The sequence below is a fragment of the Cetorhinus maximus genome, chromosome 16 (assembly GCF_964194155.1).
Source record: "Cetorhinus maximus chromosome 16, sCetMax3.hap1.1, whole genome shotgun sequence".
NCBI lineage: Eukaryota > Metazoa > Chordata > Chondrichthyes > Lamniformes > Cetorhinidae > Cetorhinus > Cetorhinus maximus.
The window spans coordinates 43,213,417-43,232,576 of NC_135894.1; the positions used below are offsets into that span (position 1 = coordinate 43,213,417).

A 19,160-nucleotide genomic window follows, 5' to 3' on the forward strand; every position below is an offset into this window, starting at 1 on the left:
CCTGTAACTCACTCTCAAGCTTCCTGAGCTGGAAAGCACACTCATACTCTCTCTTTGAATTCCCTTGCCTCTCTTTTCTCCTGTAATTCTCTTTCTTTCTCTTTTTGCTGGGCTTTTCTCTCCCTTTTCTTCCTTGACTGAAACTCTAACTTTAGTCTCAACTCTTGCAGGTGAATTTTGGCTAAGACAACCTGGTTTGGCTCAGGTTCTGTGTCATGTAAATGTTCCGAATCTGGAGTGAGGCCCAAATGCTCAGCCAGCATCTTTAGCATCTCAGATCTCCATGCTTTATTTCATATATTAAGTTCTACCTGCTTAGTTAGGGCTTTTAGCTGTTCCACAAAGACGAGGTACAGATGAAGAAAAAAAACAATACAATTACAACTTGGGATTATTTCAGTCTCTTTCATAGCAGGCCTGTAATTTCTTAGATGAGTTGAAACTTTGGCTGGAGTGAAGGTCTTGAAAAGTAGAGGATGCTCAGTAAGCTGCGAGGCCTCTTGTAGTTGAATTGCCAGGAGGTTGGTTCTCCAGTTAACTTGAAATTGGAGAACGTCCTACTTCCACTTTCAAGGTATTGCTGTTTATTACAATGGCTGCTTAGTTGATTGCAGCCAGTTTGATAGCTTTCTGCTGGTCTCTCTGACTCTGTAGGGCTGATTTTTTTGCTGTTTTAAAAGTGGGCAACAAACTTGGCTGTCTTACCCTTGTGACCTGTTACAAGTCCAAAGACCTTTTCTAAATAAGGTGGTGTGTTAGGTCGATAAACATCCTGTGTTGTGACTTTTCACACTTTGAGAGTTTGTGACAGCCAATGTCTTTGTGTTTGGATGAGGGACTCTCACAATACAATGAAAGGTCAATAGGATCCATTTCACATTTGTCTAACATCCATTGAGTTTCGAGGTCCCTGGCAAAACATGCAGACGAGTCGTCTGCAAATCCCATTATCTGTAGGTTTTGGTCCATCCTTAAACAATGAGATGTGTTTAACAAGCGGCTGTGAGATTCTGTCATTCAGGTCCATATTAAATCAGGTATTGGCCGCAAACTCTACAGTCTACAGTTCAAATGCCTAAAGTTACATGGTATGCTGCAGCTTAACAGCTTTTGTGTTCACTTTTTAAAATATAGCTTTAAAATTTGTAATATCTTCATGCCTATCCTGGGCGTAACATTATTTGAAATTAGTTGCCTGTGTAAGTATCAATATTTTCAGGGGATGCACAGATAGAAAGGTTTGAGAATCACTGTTCTAGTTAAAAAATAGTACTGGTAAGTCTGCAGCAAAACATTAGTTTCATGTTTTTTTCTTTCTCTCTTCACTTTGGATTTTCTCTAACCATCCCCTTCCTTCACTTTGGATTTTCTTTCCACCTCTCCTTCAATGCATGTTTCTCTCCTTTCTCTCCACTTCCTTCTCTTCTTGCTTTGTTCTTCTCTATTCCAACCATTTTTGTGTGACTCTTATCTATCCATTTCTGTTTGTTTTCTCCAATTTTCATTTTTTTTCTTTTAGCCTCCCTTTTCTTGCCTGTCGCCTGTTTGATTCTGCAATACACTCTCTCTATTTACTGCCGCATTCCCCCTGCTGCATGAGGAGATACTGGTGATGAGTAGGGATCAGTCACTGAAAGAGCACAAGTGTTAGTGGGAGGAGTTTTCTTTACGTAAAAAGAATTGGCATAAGCTCCAGTAGAAGGAATTAAATTCCATGTCTGCAGGATTTGCTGTGAGGAGCTTGCATGATTCACTTACATTGCCGCTAATCAGAAGGAAGCACTGCTGCCTCACTGTAATAAAAGCATGCTGTGTAAATTGCAAGTGTTGTTACATTTATGCAGGGGTTTGCCTAAGATGTGGTTAATATAAATGAAGCACTAATTAAAATAGAATTTTACGGGTGGTTACGATGATCATGAATGTACTTAAGGTGGCCAGTTAATTCTACTACAAATTCAAGTTATTTATTGATGATGCAGTGAACTTTAGCTATAGAAGTAAATAGATTTATTTTCCAAATAGAGGCCATATTTAATTTAAACTTTTTGGCTAGTTGATTGAGAAAATATGACAACTCTAGCTTGGTAACACAACACCCCAAGAGGTCAATTTCTTAATTTATCTCTTGTTACTACCTAAATATTGATTTAGATCAAGTACTTCAGTAGCTTTGTATACATTTTTCTCTTGCACCCAGCTATGGATTTATGCCAGTTTTGAAAAAAATAGCAATAAAGCAGCTGAAAAACCATGCTCAGGTTATTATTCCTTGTGTCCTTCAGTTCTGAAAGTATAAAGAAACTACGGACAAATTTCCTGGAGAATTAGTTTAAAGTTGGTGTACCAAAAATATTGCTTTGTATTGTATGTGACACTCAACCACTTATTGATCTATGTAATTAATTTTTCTATTGATTTAATCCAATAAAAATGCAAATACACATTTTTACTTATTTACAATAGTTTAAAATATCAGTACAACTCACCGTTAATGTTATAAGCTTCAATATTTGAACTTGTGATTGTATTAAAAAAAAACAACCACCATCTTAAGCAAAACTTTACATAGTAAATTGCACACAGGTCAGTTAGCCAATGCAATAGGTTTTTAGTGCTGATACAATGAGCTGTGTATTTTTAAATATATTCTCTTTGTTTCAGCGATTTTGATTACACTGACTTCCATCAATGGGTTTCAAAGTAGGAGGTTCTAAATTATACTAGACTTGACGAAATAGCCATGAAACTTCCTCTTAGTTCTGGCAAGTTGCAACATGGAGAGTAACAGAGCCTTGTACATGTCTCATTGACTAAAACTGTAATGTCTAATTGCTAGGCTCCTAATGGAGAATGAACAACTATAAATGCGATTGTTTTCTCTCAATTAACCACTTTTTATACCAGAATTAATTTGCAAACAGAACAGTGCTACTTCAATTGTGATTATTTGGGTTGAAGACAACCTGTACAAATTGTAATTGCCTGAGAGGAATCAGGGATCTTGTTTTGCTCTTCATGACCATGGTAACATTGCTGTGATTGATCTGTCCAAATAACATTTCAGATTTTTCCTTTTAGCATTTGTCTTTCTCATATCAGCACTTCAATGTCCCAGAACTGTGTCTGTTGTGGCTCCCCTGGAAAGTTTACGATGATGTGGTCCTTGTCATAGAAATCACCACCTGAAAAACAGTACAAAAACTAAAAGTATTAAAATTGTGTTGGTGCATAATGAAATAAAATGCTAGCTTAGCTGAGGGCTTTTCAATTATGAAGGTGACAAATTCTATTTACTAGTTACTCTGTAAGCTTCCCCCAACTCTTTTTTTTTTAGCCTTTTATGGAATATCACCAATTTGTCATCCCAGGATGTAACTGTGGCTGGAATTTTGTGGAGGTGACAGAAGTCCCACTGATAGGGCTGAAAGCAGTGTTACGACCCTGCCGCAGCAGGCGGCAGAACTCGGGGCTGCATTTTGCTGCTGGCAGCCAATTAAGTGGCTGTTGCCAGCCCAATCAGAGGGCCAGCAGCTCAGCAGCACCGCCAGGAGAGATATTTGCTGCTGAGAGAGGAAAGAGTCCTGGGGTCTATAGCAGATAGGTGAAGAAAATATTTAAATAATCAAAGGGGCTGCATGCTGAAGGGGAAATCCCTCCAGAGAAATCATTGGTGCAGCGGGGGCCACCTTCCCTGCCTGTGACCCCCACTTTCTTTAGTAAAACATTCTACCCCAGTCTCCAGTTAGCTGCTGACTCACGCGATCGGGGGAAGGGGGGTGTCAACCCGTCATATGCAAGATGCCAACGGCACAGTAAAATGGCCCCTAATTGGGTCTTTGGGTATGCAAATCGGCTGCTGGCCACCTCGGAGCAGGCAGACTGTCTGCTTCCAGTCCCACTGTCGATGCCAGGACCAGGTCTGGCAGCTAATTTGATGCGGTTCCCCATGGTTTTACTGGACCCTCCCTCTGCCTTCCAAGTCGCCTCCCAAGGGCTGGTAAAATTCAGCGGGCGTGCACTGGACCTGCTCGAGTGTAAAATGATGCATGATGACATCAGGCGATCGTCCCGACATCATTGAAAAGATTTGATGCCAAATTTATAAATTTTCCAAAAGACGGAGTGAACCTGACTTCACAAGTATTGGAGTTAAGCATTGTGAGGTGGCTCCACGGAAAGGATTGTGCATTGCTTCATTTTACTGTGCCTAGGAATCTTCCCAAATTATGCTGGCATTCTGGTTTCAATGTGTATTTGACATTGTTTTGCATTGATATGAAAGTAGCATTAATAATTGCAGCCTGAATTTTAAGTAAACTCTATCAAGTGGCTATTAATGGAAATTATCCAGTATTTGCTTCAGATTTTACATTTTTAAAAATCAGCTGATGTGGAAAATTGAGTTCCTGTTTTTTTTAAATGAACAAATGTGTTACCTTTAATATCTAGTCGCAGATTGGAATCTAGAAAAGAAGAGATGGATCCATCCCTATTAATGTTCCATTTCTGATCAGTACGTCCATGCTCTGTCCAAAGAGTTACTTTGGCTCCAGCCTTTTCCTGGCCACCGATGACATCTATGCATGCAGAGTTAGCCTATAAGCAGAATGGAGTATTGTCTATGTTAGTTAATTAAGGCCAGGTTAAATTTGGTTATTAGGTGAAAAATCAGTTGGCTTTATCTTAAGTAATGCTGATTGATAGATTTTTGTATAATATATTCCCTCTGTATTCATGGGTGGAATTTGATGGTTGCAGCTTAAAACCTGTCCACCATCTGGAAAACCTGTGGCAACCTTCCTGCGGCCATTTTCAGGAGCCCTGTCATCAGGCTTCCCAGCTCCCCTGAGGGGAATTTTCCCCTTAAACTCTGGTGTGGGGTGGATATCACGCCTCTAAGAGCTGCCAGCCAATCAGAGGCCAGCAGCTCTCCAGGAGCAATGACCACTGCCGACACTGCAGTGCGCTCTAGCCAGAGGATCGATGATGGAGCCGAAGGAAGAAAGTGAGTGGGGTGGTTTCGCTGGGGTCAGCCAGGCGAGGGGGTAGTGGGGAGTTGATTTGAAGGTCAGAGGGGGGTCTTTTGCCAGGTGCCCCCGATCCCACCAGCAGAGTGCCCAGCAAGGAGGGCCCCCTCCCATAAGGTCGTAGGCCTAACCAGCAGGGTGTCCCTGCCCCTGGCCTGCCATTGGTTGAATACCAACAGTGGCACAATGAGGCCCATCAATTGGCCTCCAGGCGGGACGGTAGTCCTTGAGCTTTCCTGCCCTGGACTTAATTGAAGGGACGCAGGAGGACAGCAGGATCTCCATGACGAACCTTCCTGCTGGAACACATGACTTCACCCCTGTGGGGGGCATTAAATGGCAGACTGGCACCTCTCATGGTCACTTTTCTGGTGTTGGAAACAAATTGCTAGATTTATTGAATTCAGTTTCACAACTTCCCTCAATGAGATTTGAATTTATAACCTCCAGCTTGTTAATCCAAAACTGTAACTCAGCTGTGGTTTAATGGCCTCACCCTCACCTCTGGAGTGGAGCTTGAACCTACTTCTGACTCAGAGACAAAGGGCAGAATTTAGCCCTTGGTTGGCGGGCGGGCCCCACCGGCTTGGCGATGGGCGGGCAGCCGACCCCCACCGCCGAAACGGAGCCCGCCGCCATTTTGAGTGGGCGGGCCAATTAAGGCCCACCCAGCGGCCTGCCCGACAGGAAATGCTATGCGCTTCCTGTGCGGGGGGGAGGGAATCCCCAACTGTCAAAGAGCACACTGCTCCCTCAGGCAAAGTCCTGTCTCAGGGAGTTTAGTGAAAGGTAAGTAAAGTCAAAAAATAGAGACATTTTTAAATTATTAACATGTCCCCCTCATGTGACAATGTCACACGAGATGGGACATGTTGGTAACAAACTCATAAAATTTATTAAATTTTTACAAAATGGTAATGAAACTTCATCCCGCCAGTGGATGAAGTTTCATTAATAATCTACAGGCCACTGGGGCTCTTGGCCTGCCCACCAGCCTTAAGGTTGGCCGGGCAGGACATTTAACTATCTTAATGAGCCTGTCAATGGCCTTAATTGGCCGTTGACAGGTTGGCCGGCTGATTTCGCTGTCCGCCCGCCTTCCTTAAGATTTAAATGGCCCGGGATGATGTCGGGGATTCCTCCCAACGTCATCCCGCGTTATTTTCCCCTCGGTGAGCGGGCCCCGCCCCCAAATCGCCGAGGGGAAAATCCTGGCCAAAATCTAGGCTGACACTTGAGTGTTCTGGGAGCTCTTTGTGGTGTATCAATATCTTAGTAAAGGTGCGGTGCTCAAAATTTCAAACATAATTCTTTATTTGTTTTTTACCAATGAGTTATACGGTAACCTGTTCAATTTTTATTCAGTTACCTTCAAGGAGCATCCTTGTATTTGATGACCCATGTTGTTAACTAATTCACATTGACTAGATACTTTGTGAGTGGTCAATAAACAAATCCAATCTCTTCATTTTTTTAGATTTAGTAATATTAAACCCAAAATAATAGAGTCATAATGTATCCATCTTTTATATTTCCTTTTCTAATGTACAATATTTTACATTTTGTGCTTTTTGCATGACTTTGTTACCTCTAAACTTGACTATCCCAATGCAATTCTGGCCACCCTCCCAAGTTCCAACCTCCATAAATTTGAGTTCATCTAAAACTCTACTGCCTATATCCTAACATGCATGAGAGCCGTTCACCCATCACTCCTGTTCTCACTGGACCTATTGTTTCCCAGTTAAGAAACATTGCAATTTAAAAATTCTCATTTATGTTTTCAAATCCCTTAGTGGCCTCGCCCCTCCCTATCTCTAATCTCAAGGCCCACAACCCCACTGAATATCCGCTTCTCTAATTCTGGCTTCTTGAGAATCACTGATTTTAATTGCTCTACCATTCAGATGCCAAAACCTTAAGCTTTGGAGCTCCCTCCCTAAACCTCTCCGCCTTATAACCCTGCTTCCATTAAGCACTTCTCAAAATCAACTCTTAGACTAAGCTTTTGGTCATATGTCCTAATATATGTTACTTAGTGTCAAGTTTTGCTTTATAACGTTCAAATGGAGTTTCTTGGAAGTTTTTATTATATTAAAGGTGTTATATGAATACAAGAAACCCTTGTATTTGTCCTTTATTCAGATTAAGATCTATCTGGCATTCCTTAGCCGATCCACTTAATTCACTCAGATCCCTTTGAATCCCCTAAATCTCCATTACATTAGTCACTTACATGGTTATCTAATAATGTCATAAACCATTTTTATGAGATACAGTAGATGCATCCTCCTCTACTCGTGTCTGCCCCTTCTTAGTTCTGCTACTAATAGGTTTAATATCATGACCCCTAATACTTCATTCAATGACAGGGAGAGTGGGTGACTACATTAAAAGAATAATTCCCTAGCTCTTCAAGAAAGCCCAGATTCCTCTGTGCTGCATTTTTTTGGAGTCTCTCTCCATTTAAGTAATAGTCTGCCTTTTGATTCTCCCTACCAAAGTGCATGACCTCACACTTTCCTACATTAAACTCCATCTGCCAAGTTTTTGCCCACTCACTCAACCTATCCACATCCCCTTGCAGATTCCTTATGCCCTCATTACAACTCCCCTTCCCACCTATTTTTGTGCATTCAGCAAATTTGGATATATTACACTCTGCACCCTCCTCCAAGTATAGATAGTAAATAATTGAGGCCCTAGGACTGATCCTTGTGGCACTCCACTAGTTATATCTTTCCAACCTGAAAAAGACCCATTAATCCTGACTCTCTGTCTTCAGTGTATTAACCAATCCTCAATCCATGCTAATACATTACCCCCAATACCGTGAACTCCTATCTTGTGCAATAACTTTTTATGTGGCACCTTATCGAATGCCTTCTGGAAATCCAAATACACTGCATCTACCAGCTCCCCTTTATCAACTCTGCTTGTTATATCCTCAAAGAACTCTAGCAAATTTGTCAAACATGATTTCCCTTTCACAAAACCATGTTGACTCTGTTTGATTGTATTAAGCTTTTCTAAATGGCTTGCTATTTCTTCCTTAATAATGGAGCTAGCATTTTCCCAACGACAGACATTAAGCTGACTGGCCTATAGTTTCCTGCTTTTTGCCTCCCTCCCTTCTTGAACAGGGACGTCACATTAGCGGTTTTCCAACCCGCTGGAACCCTCCTGGAATCCAGCGAGTTCTGGAATATTTCGACCAAAGCCTTCACTATCTCTGCAGCCATTTTCTCTCAAAGCAGTATATATTCAGAGAATTAAAGATACATTACCTTGGATTTAATAAGTCCATTACAATAAAACCACATCTGTGTAGTTTTACCATTGTAAGGACAGACAGATAATTTAGATTCCCTAGGGTCTTTGGAATCTCCAACAGCTGTCATAAACCCTCCAGTAGCTTTGTTTTTGATTCGGAAGTAGACTCTGGGCTGATAGAAGAAGAACAGGAAGTAGCAATTGTTAGTAACTGTTCACATTGTTATTGCTCTGAAATTTTATTTGAGAATTCTGGCTGGCATTTAACTTTGATATTAATCAGGCATTGATGAGTAGAACTTTATCCATGGTGCAGTCCAGGAGCAAACATACTAAATAAATTCATTCAATTTACATAAAATACACATCAAGCAAAGCTTCATTATACGTTCATGAAGCCTTCCTCCTTTTTGAAAGTGTATTTTCCTTCCTCATGCTTCATAGAAACAACTCTTTCTCCTTCATAGAACCACCTCTTTGCTGCTCCCCTTTGTAGACCCGCCTTCTTTTCCCCTCCCCTTCACAGTTGCACTTCTTCCCTTGCCATTACAGATACACTACTTCAGCTCCCCCTTCTCCAAATCAAAATGAATTCATTTTTCAGTGCAGATACGCTCTCTGCCTTTCTATCAGGAATGAAAAGAAACTGAGTGGTCCAAGGGTAGGTTTTAAGGTTTATAATGGAAGGAATAGAGGTAACAGCTAAAGGGTGGGAGGGAGTTCCAGAGTGTGGGCCAAAACAGCTGATGTTTCTGCCGTGGAAAGTGAAGTAGAGGGAAGGAGGGCACAGAGAGGGACAGAGTCTTGAAAAATGGAGGCTACAAGCTGTCAAATTTTTTGCCAAGGATTCCACTCTACCTTCATCTGCTTTCCAGGCCTCACCTAATATTCAAATGATGGAGATCAAGATGAACCAGCTTGATTCTGCTTTCCCAATCCACACAATCATATGCTGGATTTTTAGGCAAGAAGACTCCCTTTCTGGTACTGATTGGAGTGAACTATCTGCATTGTCCTTGGAACTTTCTTCCTCAAAAGGCGGTGGAAGCAGAATCTTTGGATATTTTTAAGGCAGAACTAGAAAGGTTCTTGATAAGCAAGGGGGTGAAAGGTTATTGGGGTTAGGTAAGAATATGGAGTTGAGGTTACAATCAAATCAGCCATGATCGTATTGAATGGCGGATCAGGCTTGGGGGGCCAAGTGGCCTACTCCTGCTCCTAGTTTGCTTGTCTAGTGTTAACCAAGACCATCCCTCAAGAAGCAGGGCAAATTCTCACCATATCCTTACTTACCATGTGTGACATTGGATTGAGTGCAGGGCACTGGTTCTCTTTAGAACCCTTTAGTTTTAGAGGACATATCACTTTGTAGCCTCAAATTCTATGGGCTCCTTCCATGAGGACAGCCACTGTCACATTGAAAGAAACCTAGATATTTGTTTTTTTTTTAATGGATGTAATGAAGAAATGGCACACTTCAATAGTATCCTTATATTTGCCTGTGGCCCAGATACGGAGAAGCTCTCTGTTGTGTTGAAAATAGCAGAAATGCCCGAAAATTAGAAGTCCTATCCCTGAATATGACACTTCCCATTTTCGTGAGGGTGGGATTGGGGGTGGAGCGCATTTTGCACGTGCGCAGGTTACGGAGGTCAGCTGACCATTTAAATCATCAGCTGCCTTCACTGAAGTGGGATTTTGGTAGGCCAGGATTGTGGAACCGAAGGTGTGCAGATTAGACCAGGTAAGAGCAGGTCTGAATCTGGTGGATTCGTTTGGATAACTAGGGTACCCCTTTGGAGGAGTAAGATACCCCCTTTGGAACTGGTTCTGGGACATCTTTGGGGAAGTAAAGTGCCCATTGGGGTAGGTCAGGTGCCCTTTGGGGTGAGTTTGGTGCCCTTTGGAAGTGTTAAGATTAGGCATAAATGGGTGTAAAAAGTGCATAAACTCATTACTGTTAAACTCATTGAAACTGGCAACAGACCTGTCTAAATCAACTGTCAAAACTGTCAGACACACTTGCCAGAGGGACTTTTCAAAGGGAGCTGTTAAGCTGTCAAAACATTTAAAAGTCCATCCCTTTAAATTGTTGAAAAAAATCAGAAGTGTTGAAAAAAACAATTGCTTGTTATTTCACTCTGTCATAAGCCTGAGAGTTTCCATTACTGGATTAATGCTGCATGACTAATTTCACAATCATCCACTATTTCAGTAGGGTGTCTGCCATTTCACAGAAAGCTACAAGTGGTTATGGGCTCTTTGATGTGGGACTGTGATTTCCAATGCTTGTTGTTCTAAGGGATTGTGCACTTGAATGAAATGTTTGTTGTTATAAGACTTTATTTAGTTGAAGGGATGCAAATGTAGTAAATGGGTTTTAAATGAATGAAAGTTTTTTTATCAATGTAGTGAAGTCTGCAATAGGCACTTAGAACTTTATTTTATAAAGCTTTATTTTATCTTATCTCTGCATGGGTCCTGAGGTCTGGTAGGCACTAGGTGAGTTGGCAGGTGTAAAGGAAAAGGGTGGTGGGTCGGGGGGGGCATGGGTTGGCATGAGTTGGTTCTAAGTTGGCATGGAGGTTATAAAGGGCTATGGGGTGTGAGTACGGGGTACGGGATGGCATGGTTAGGGCATTGGAGTGTGTGGGGAGGGTGTGGGGGTGTGGGTTAAGGGGTGTGAGGGCTGGAGGGGTGTTTTATGTTTTAATCTTTATTTTTGGGCACAATGCTGGAGCCCACAGTCGGGTCTTTTGCCCATCCCACCTCCACACTGTCAGTCTCCTCACCTCTTCCAGGGTCACCCGCCCTGACTCCTATTCTAGCCCTCCTTCCCTCCTCCCACACTAAACCCCCCCCACCCCCTGCCCCTCTGGGACTGAAAATCCAACACCTGGGCAGCTATTTTTAAAGGTCGGGTTTTCGGAGCCAGGGATTCCCAGGAATTCTCCCATCTCTGTGCACCTGACCTGGTTCCTATCTGTAATCCTACCAGTAGTATGTTGTATCCCTTCATATACTCAGGAAAAAAAAAATGAAAGAAAACTAAAAGAAATGAAAAGTACTGAAAATGGGTGAACCTTTTGAGAATAAAATGTGGAGTGCCCAGGTTTAACCACGTAACAAATAACAGATGCTCACAATAATGTATGTAAAGTATAAAAGATAGAAAAGGACAGCTTGCAGCTTCCTTAAAAGGTTTCAATGGCAGACCTACCTCCTGAGGGTGGATTGGTTGCCTTAGGTGGGCCAATTTAATTGGGTTAGGTCACTGTTTCAGATTTTGAACATTTTAACTATCTATCTGAGCCAAATCCACCTGATATGGAGATTTACCATGATTACCACTTCCAATCGGATTGGCATGAGCTGTTGTGGCTTCAAAAATTCAATGCTTTTGATAATATAAAAGATAGATATGGTCTACTTTCCAATTTTTCTGAGGTCCGTTGGGGAGTTTGAAGCTCAAATAATTTATATTTTAAATAGTTGTCCGTTGAGGTGGAAAAGAAAGTAATAATAGAATAATAAGAATAGTGATAGAAAAGGGTTAAGCAAAGGTAAAACTTTTGAAAGATGGCCTGACCTATCTCTAAATTTGCTATTATGCCAGGTGGCAACACAAGCATTTTAAATTGCATTCCTAATGGCTCTTGGTATTACACACCCATCTGAACAATCAGGAAATCAGTTAGAACTCATTTATTATGCAATGATTAAGCTCTTTCAAAGTTTTACTAATTATCTGAGAGATTTTCCATCCAGAAGATATTTTTACTTTTAACGTATTTTCACCGTCTTCGATGCCAAAGTTAACATTGATTGAAATTATTTATAGTTTGCTGATTTTTTGGGGGGCTCTTCATTTGAGGGATGGTCATGCAGAAGATGGAACAAGTTTCACAGGCATTCCTATCCCTTATGATTTTCCCTTGCCTGCTGTTAAGTGTCACACCCTCACACAAGGAACCCCAAATCAGTCAATGGTCAGCAGCTTAGGTTCTATCAGCAGGTGAGTTGCTTATTAGCTGAGGTAACCGTGAAAATCGAAAGCACATTCACAACTGAGGATGTCACCAATAGAAGGTGTATTATTTTTTGAGTAAACTTATCCTTCTGTTAGAATGCCTTCATTAATAACCCCAGCCCTGGGGCCTGATTTTCCTTCTGTGGTTGGGAAACAAACATTAGGGACCATTTCCAGGTCCCAATCCCGCCCCCAGCTGGGTGGTTGGGGGGTTAGCAGTAGCAGTCACAGATACCGATTTTGATGGGGGTGGCCTATTATTTGGCTGGAGGGCGGGTTGGGGAAGGGCAGGAATGGAGATGGAACTGAGTGTGTGCAGGTCCAGTAACGGCTGCCATTTAACTTTAAGGATGCAAGCACCAGAAATCCCAGAAAAGAAGCAGAGGGCTGGCACCTGGAACAGGGCTGCTCCTGCTTCATACACACCAACCTGGAGATTCTCCATGAAGGAGAGGAGGGAGGTCCTTTTCCCGATGGGTGACAGAAGATCACCTTTCTAAACCAAGCAGGCATAGATGCAGGTGGTGGAGACAGTAAGCAGATGAAGCATGGTCAGGAGGAACAGGGTCCAGTGCCATAAAAGGTTCAATGACCTTCTTCACTTGGGCAAGGTGAATGCAAAGTCAAACCCTGATGACAGCCTCTGGGTATTTAACCTTCAGCAGAGACACCAGCAGAGCAGCCTGTGGTCACATGCTGCTCCTGAAGATGACTCCTCAGCAAGGCTTTTTTAAAATTAATTTATGGAATGTGGGTGTCACTGTCTGGGCCAGCACTTATTGCCCATCCCTAATTGCCCTTGAGAAGGTGGTGGTCAGCTGCCTTATTGAACCCCTGCAGTCCACATGATGTTGGTATACCCACAGTGCTGTTAGGGAGGGAGTTCCAGGATTTTGACCCAGCAACAGTGAAGCCATAGCACTGTTGAGGATCTACTAGCACTGATACATGCAGCTTCTTATGTCAATGAGTGGCAGCATTGGACATAGAGACCAGCAGTGCCTTATCTATCTCTTTATTGTGCTTGTCTTTATTGTGCATATATTGCTCATTAATGGGTGCAGACAGGGTGAGGTGAGCCCAATCTACACAGTCACCGCCATGGAGGAGAAAGCAATGGAGATTCCCAGGATAGTTGACCATGACCAAGTCAGGGAAGGCATGATGGGCATTCTTGTGGGGATGGTGACAAGATACTGCAAAGTGTAAATGAAAATGTTGCAGTGACCTCTATCCTGTCTGACAGCATGTCAAAGGCTCAGCTGCATTGGAAAACCTCAGTACTTGCAGAGGCTTCTACTCTCCAAGGCTAGTTCTCTTGATCTCTTCTTGTGTCTCCCACAAATTTAGATGTTGGGACGGATTGACAGATTCCTGTGTCAGCACTGCCAGCAGTGACCTCAGAACAAGCAGCCCGTGTCCATGTGCAGCAAGACTTGGGCAACATTCAGGCTTGGGCTGATAAGTGGCAAGTAACATTCGCACCACACAAGTGCCAGGCAATGACCATCTACAAGAAAAGAGAATCTAGCCATCTCCCCTTTTCAATCCATGGCATTACCACCACTGAATCCCCCACTACCAACATCCTGGGGGTTACCATTGACCAGAAACTGAACTGGACCAGCCGTATAAATGCTGTGGCTATAAGAGCAGCTCAGAGGCTAGGAATCCTGTGGCGAGTAACTCACCTCCTGACTCCCCAAAGCCTGTCCACCATCTATAAGGCACAAGTCAGGAGTGTAATGGATTACTCTCCACTTGCCTGGATCAGTGCAGCTCCAATAAAACTCAAAAGGCTCCACACCATCCAGGACAAAGCAGCCCACTTTATCGGCACCCCATCCTTCACCTTAAACATTCACTCTATCCCCCACCGATGCACAGTGGCAGCAGTGTGCACTATGTACAAGATGCAGGAACTCAGCAAGGCTCCTGAGACAGCACCTTCCAAACCCATAATCTCTACCACCTAGAAGGACAAGAACAGCAAATGCATATCACCACCTGCAAGGTCCCCTCCAAGCCACACACCAAATTGACTTGGAATTATATCACCATTCTTTTACTGTTGCTGGGTCAAAATCCTGGAATTCCTTTTCCAATAGCATTGTGGATGTAACTACATCACATGGACTGCAGTGGTTCAAGTAGGCAGCTCACCACCACCTTCTCAAGGGCAATGGGGAAACAAATGCTGGCCTTGCCAGCGACATCCACATCCCTGGAAACAATAGAAATAAGTACATCACATCTTACAGGTGCATCCTCCATCAGTTTGGGTAAGTCACCTTGATGAATCCTCGCATGCGCTTAGACAGGGTGGCATTGATGATGAGCACGTCATGAGTCAACAAGGGGAGGTGAGAGAGACAGAGGCAGCTGTGGGCAGTGCCTGTTGGAGCATGGAGTCTGTCCCTCCATGTCCTCCACAGCTCTACTCGGCTGGGCACAGATGCAGGGCTTCAGGAATCACAGGAAAGGAGGTCTACTGCAACCAGCAGCAACAGATGTCCTCTCACATGCCAGAGTTCCCGGATGCAGTGTGGGGTCATGGACTGAGAATGGAGGAGTCCATTCAGTTCATGTGCACCACCATGGGTCAGAGCTTTGAATGCATGAGCTCCTCCATTGAGAGAGTGGTCGACCTCATGAAGAGTCATATGTGACTGCACTTGGAATGCTTGCAGGAGCTGTGCACTGACATTCACAGAATACATGCCACACTCTGTAGTATAGACTGGTCAGTGACGTTGGCACAGAGATGTTTGGAAGGAATGACAGTGAGCCCCAGCTGATGCTCCCTTCCAGCCATCTGGTACAACAGCCAAGGGCTGAGGTAGTCACTGAGGAGGGCGAGGATGACACCTTTCATGGGGCATCATCATCATCATTGGGCACTCTGACTGAGGGAACATCTGTATAGCAAGGCCCAGTGACCAAGGCTGCCCCTGCACTGACACTGGTACACCAGCCTCTGGAGATGTCCCCACTGGCACCTGTATGACGAGGATGACAGCCAAGTGCATCTCAGTGTGTCCAGAGATAAGTGAGCAGGATTCCTCCACCTTATCCATTGCCACAAGGGGTGTACTGTGTAGAAGTAGCTGAGAGCAGAGGCCACCATATCGGGCAAAGCACTGAGTGATTCACTGCAGTTTGCTTCATCTGTAAATGTGCACTTCTCTTTTTCAACACTATGCAAATATTGACCAATGACGTCAGACACGTGAGCTTCCATTATTTAATGGCAAAACAGGAAAAGGTGGTAGAGGTGGTAAAAGGGATGCAATGATCCATGGAGGGGGGGGACAGTAAGAGCGGATCTACTTGAGGCTGCATTTTCAATGGAAATATTCTCTCAGGCAGCTCAAAATGAGTTCCAGACCATGTCGCCCATCTGGGTTACAAGAGCTCAGCTGAAACATGCCTGGATCAGATGGCCCCTCACGTTGATGGCATCCTGATAAGACCGTTGAGTCATTTGCCAGACCTGGCCACTTCCCTGTGCAGCTGACACACCTATGTTCTGCATCCTTCTCCTCTTCCACCTCTTGTGCCTCCACTCCAAATGATGAGCTGTGCCCTTTCAGGACCTCACATTTTTCAAGGTCCACACCTCTCTGGAGGGCCATGTTATAGAGAATGCAGCAGACCACCACCATTCACGAGACCTTTGCTGGAGTGTACTGCAGGGTGCCGCCCCAGAACCCATGTTCAGAAGCCTGATGGCCAGCTCAGTGGTGGTCCTTGTGAGCAGTGTGCTGCAGTTGTACAGCCTCTGCTTCTGTATCAGGGTTGCATAAAGCGTTGAGTAGCCATCTCTTCAAGGAATATTCTTTATCCCCTAGAATCCGTCCATGGAGTTTGGGGGATGGAATGAAGAGCTGACTCATGTAGGATGAAGAAGTCACAGTCTGGACTCGTGTAGGATGAAGAAGTCACAGCAGCCACCAGGAAAGTAAGCGCACACATGGAGGAAGCCTTGTTGTGATCGTACTGGCTACAGTGCTGTGAGGTGTGAGGTCTTTCACCGTAATGGCAGAAATCTCTGTGATAATCTCCCTGCAGAGTTGTAGACTCCAGTGGCACTGATTTTCGATCATCTCAAGGTAGCTCCATATTTGCCAATAGGTCATATGCTGAGAGTATAGCATCCCTTGCCTTCCTGACCCCTCGTCCCTCTCTGCTGCCTGCTTCGTGCCTGGGCTCTGCTTTTTTTGTACAGGATGTTGCTCCTCATTGTCATTGGGCCTGAAATCTGAGCGTCGTGTTCCCATTGGCAGCTGCTGCTTTCCTTGCACTCATATGGACTGCCAATTACGTCTGTGAACCTTGCCCCTTCCTCTTACACCTCCATGATGCCAGGAGGGTGATAATGCCCTGAAGTGTCCGAGTGCACATTCAACACTCTCCCTGCACCTTACACACATCCAATGGCATGTGTGTCAATGGCTGAATACCCCTCCCTTTCATGTGGCGCACCTAATTTCTTGGGACGTCCATGACTGGCTCCCTGGTGTGTGCCGGCTCCATGTACCTGGTCTTCTCCTGGCCCAGTGTGCAGCCCCATGCCCCCACCAAAATCTCAAGTCTGTAGACTCTCAGTGAGTTCTTTAATTACCTTATTTGGACTTATTTGTAAATTGGGCAGGTTCTCAGGACTGGCCTTCCCCTGCTCTGGTGAAACTTGCCGGCAGCAGGAGCGGCAATGGGAAACTGGTACCTACTTCCATTCCCGCCCCCAGTTGGGACCTAAAATTGGGCCCATAACATTTTCATCCCTCCTCAGCCTGGTTGGCAAAAATGTGGCTGTTAGCAATGTTAAAAGAAGATACAAAACCTGACAGCAAACTTCCAATCAGAAAGCTAAACAAAAGGAACATACTTTTTGAAATTGACTGAATTTGTAAACAACTCAATTTATGTACTTGTGCTGTATGAAAAACAAGATGTTACTTCTTGTAGCCTATGTACCATTGATTATTCTCTATATAAAGGGCTCAGTGCCCTTTGCCCATGTATGTTTTAAGGCAGATATCCACCATGCAGCCTAGTTTTTCTCCACTTGCCAACCTGACTTGCCTTTGAATCCCACACTTCCTGTCCAACATATCACTGCACTCTTCCTCCAGTACAATATGAACCAAATTTTCACTCCAGTATAGTTTCATTAGGAGGTCTTGTGGCGCAGTGGGTAGCATCCCTGTCTCTGAGGCAGAAGCTCCAGGTTTGAGTTCTACTCCAAGACTTGATGGCCACAGAAGGTGTGCTTGTAACGTAGCCAAGCAGTTAAGCATGTGCTTTGTCTGCCTTATGTGTCTCTGGGCATGGGAGAAGAATCAGGCAGATAGTTTCATTAATACAGCTGCATCTTCTTTCCTGTGGTTATGGTGAGAGAATTGGGAGAATGCATCAGAGTGTTGGGTTTTCGGAGTCTATATTACTCTGTGAAACTAACACATTACCTGCACTGTAAATGGACCAGTTTTAAATTGTAAGAGGCAGGGCATGTCCTGTTTCTCAGTGGTGTTCAATATTAAAAGCAAGAGGCAGAAACCCCCTTTTTGGAAGCATACTGGTTGATACAGATGAAGAATTAGAAGCACAAAAGTCTGGGGTGACATTTGGAAAAACATGAAGCAAACAGTTGGGGGATACAGAGACACAACACTGAAGCTCCTCGTATGGCTTTCAACTGCAAAAGCTTGACAACTTACTTAGGAACAAAGGAACATAGCAGTAGGAGTAGGCCATTTGGCCCCTCGAGCCTGCTCCACCATTCAGCTAGATCATGGCTGATCTTCTACTTCAATGCCATCTTCCCACACTATCACCGTATCCCTTAATGTCTTTGGTATCTAGAAATCTATCAAACTCTGCTTTGAACATACTCAATGACTGAGCCTCCACAGCCCTCTGGGGTAGAGAAGTCCAAAGATTCACCATCCTCTGACTGAAAAATTCCTCCTCATCTCGGCCCTAAATGACCTACCTCTTATTCTGAGACTGTGCCCCCTGATTCTAGACCCCCAAACCAGGGGAAACATCCTTTTTGCATCCATCCTGTTGAGCCCTGTAAGAATTTTGTACAATTCAATGAGATCACCTCATTCTTCTAAACTCTAGCGAATACAGACCCAGTCTCTACCTTTTAGCCTATTTCGATCCCTTCCCCCCACTAGGGCTATCTGTACCTTGCTCGTCCTGCTTTCTACCCTTAATTAGCACATTCTTTTAGATAATATCACCACCTTCAACACCTCTTTGTACTTTTGTCTGTGACATCTTTTGGTTATCTCCACCTATCACTGGCCCTCTATCCAGCTCTTCTTGTCCCCCCCCCTCCCCTCCTCTAAACTAACTTATATTTCACCTCTTTTCTATTTTTACTTAGTTCTGTTGAAGGGTCATTCGGACTCGAAACGTTAACTGTGTTCCTCTCCACAGATGCTGCCAGACCTGCTGAGTTTTTCCAGGTATTTTTGTTTTTGTCCCAGTCTCCTCAATCTCTCTTCAAAGGACAATTCCTCCATCCCAGGGATTAGTCTGGTGAACCTTTATTGCACTCCCTTTATGGCCAGTACATCCTTAGTTAAGGAGACCAAAACTGCACACAATAGTCCAGACGTGGTCTCACCAAGGCTCTATACAATTGCAGCAAGAGTTTGAGTTACCTGTTTGAGTGGATGAACTGAGCCAATTGTTTCCCATCCACTGAATTTATTCCAGTTGGTAATTTCAGTACATTCCAAAAGTAACTGATTTCCTCTAAAGTTGGCATGTTCATAGGCGATCCATCTGATTATATACAAACAAAACATTAT

General features: G+C 43.8%; 1 protein-coding gene across 1 annotated transcript in view; it reads right to left on the bottom strand.

Annotated features, from left to right (window-relative positions):
* Window positions 1-2,402: 2,402 nt before the first annotated feature.
* LOC144691869 (uncharacterized) overlaps window positions 2,403-19,160 on the bottom strand; it is a 147,349-nt gene continuing 130,591 nt past the window's right edge. The window contains exons 19-22 of the mRNA XM_078560445.1: window positions 19,011-19,134; window positions 8,318-8,476; window positions 4,440-4,599; window positions 2,403-3,185 (exon numbers count right to left, since the gene is read on the bottom strand). Coding sequence (XP_078416571.1) covers window positions 3,094-3,185; window positions 4,440-4,599; window positions 8,318-8,476; window positions 19,011-19,134 — 535 coding nt within the window. The 3' untranslated portion in view covers window positions 2,403-3,093. The remainder of the gene's footprint in view (window positions 3,186-4,439; window positions 4,600-8,317; window positions 8,477-19,010; window positions 19,135-19,160) is intronic.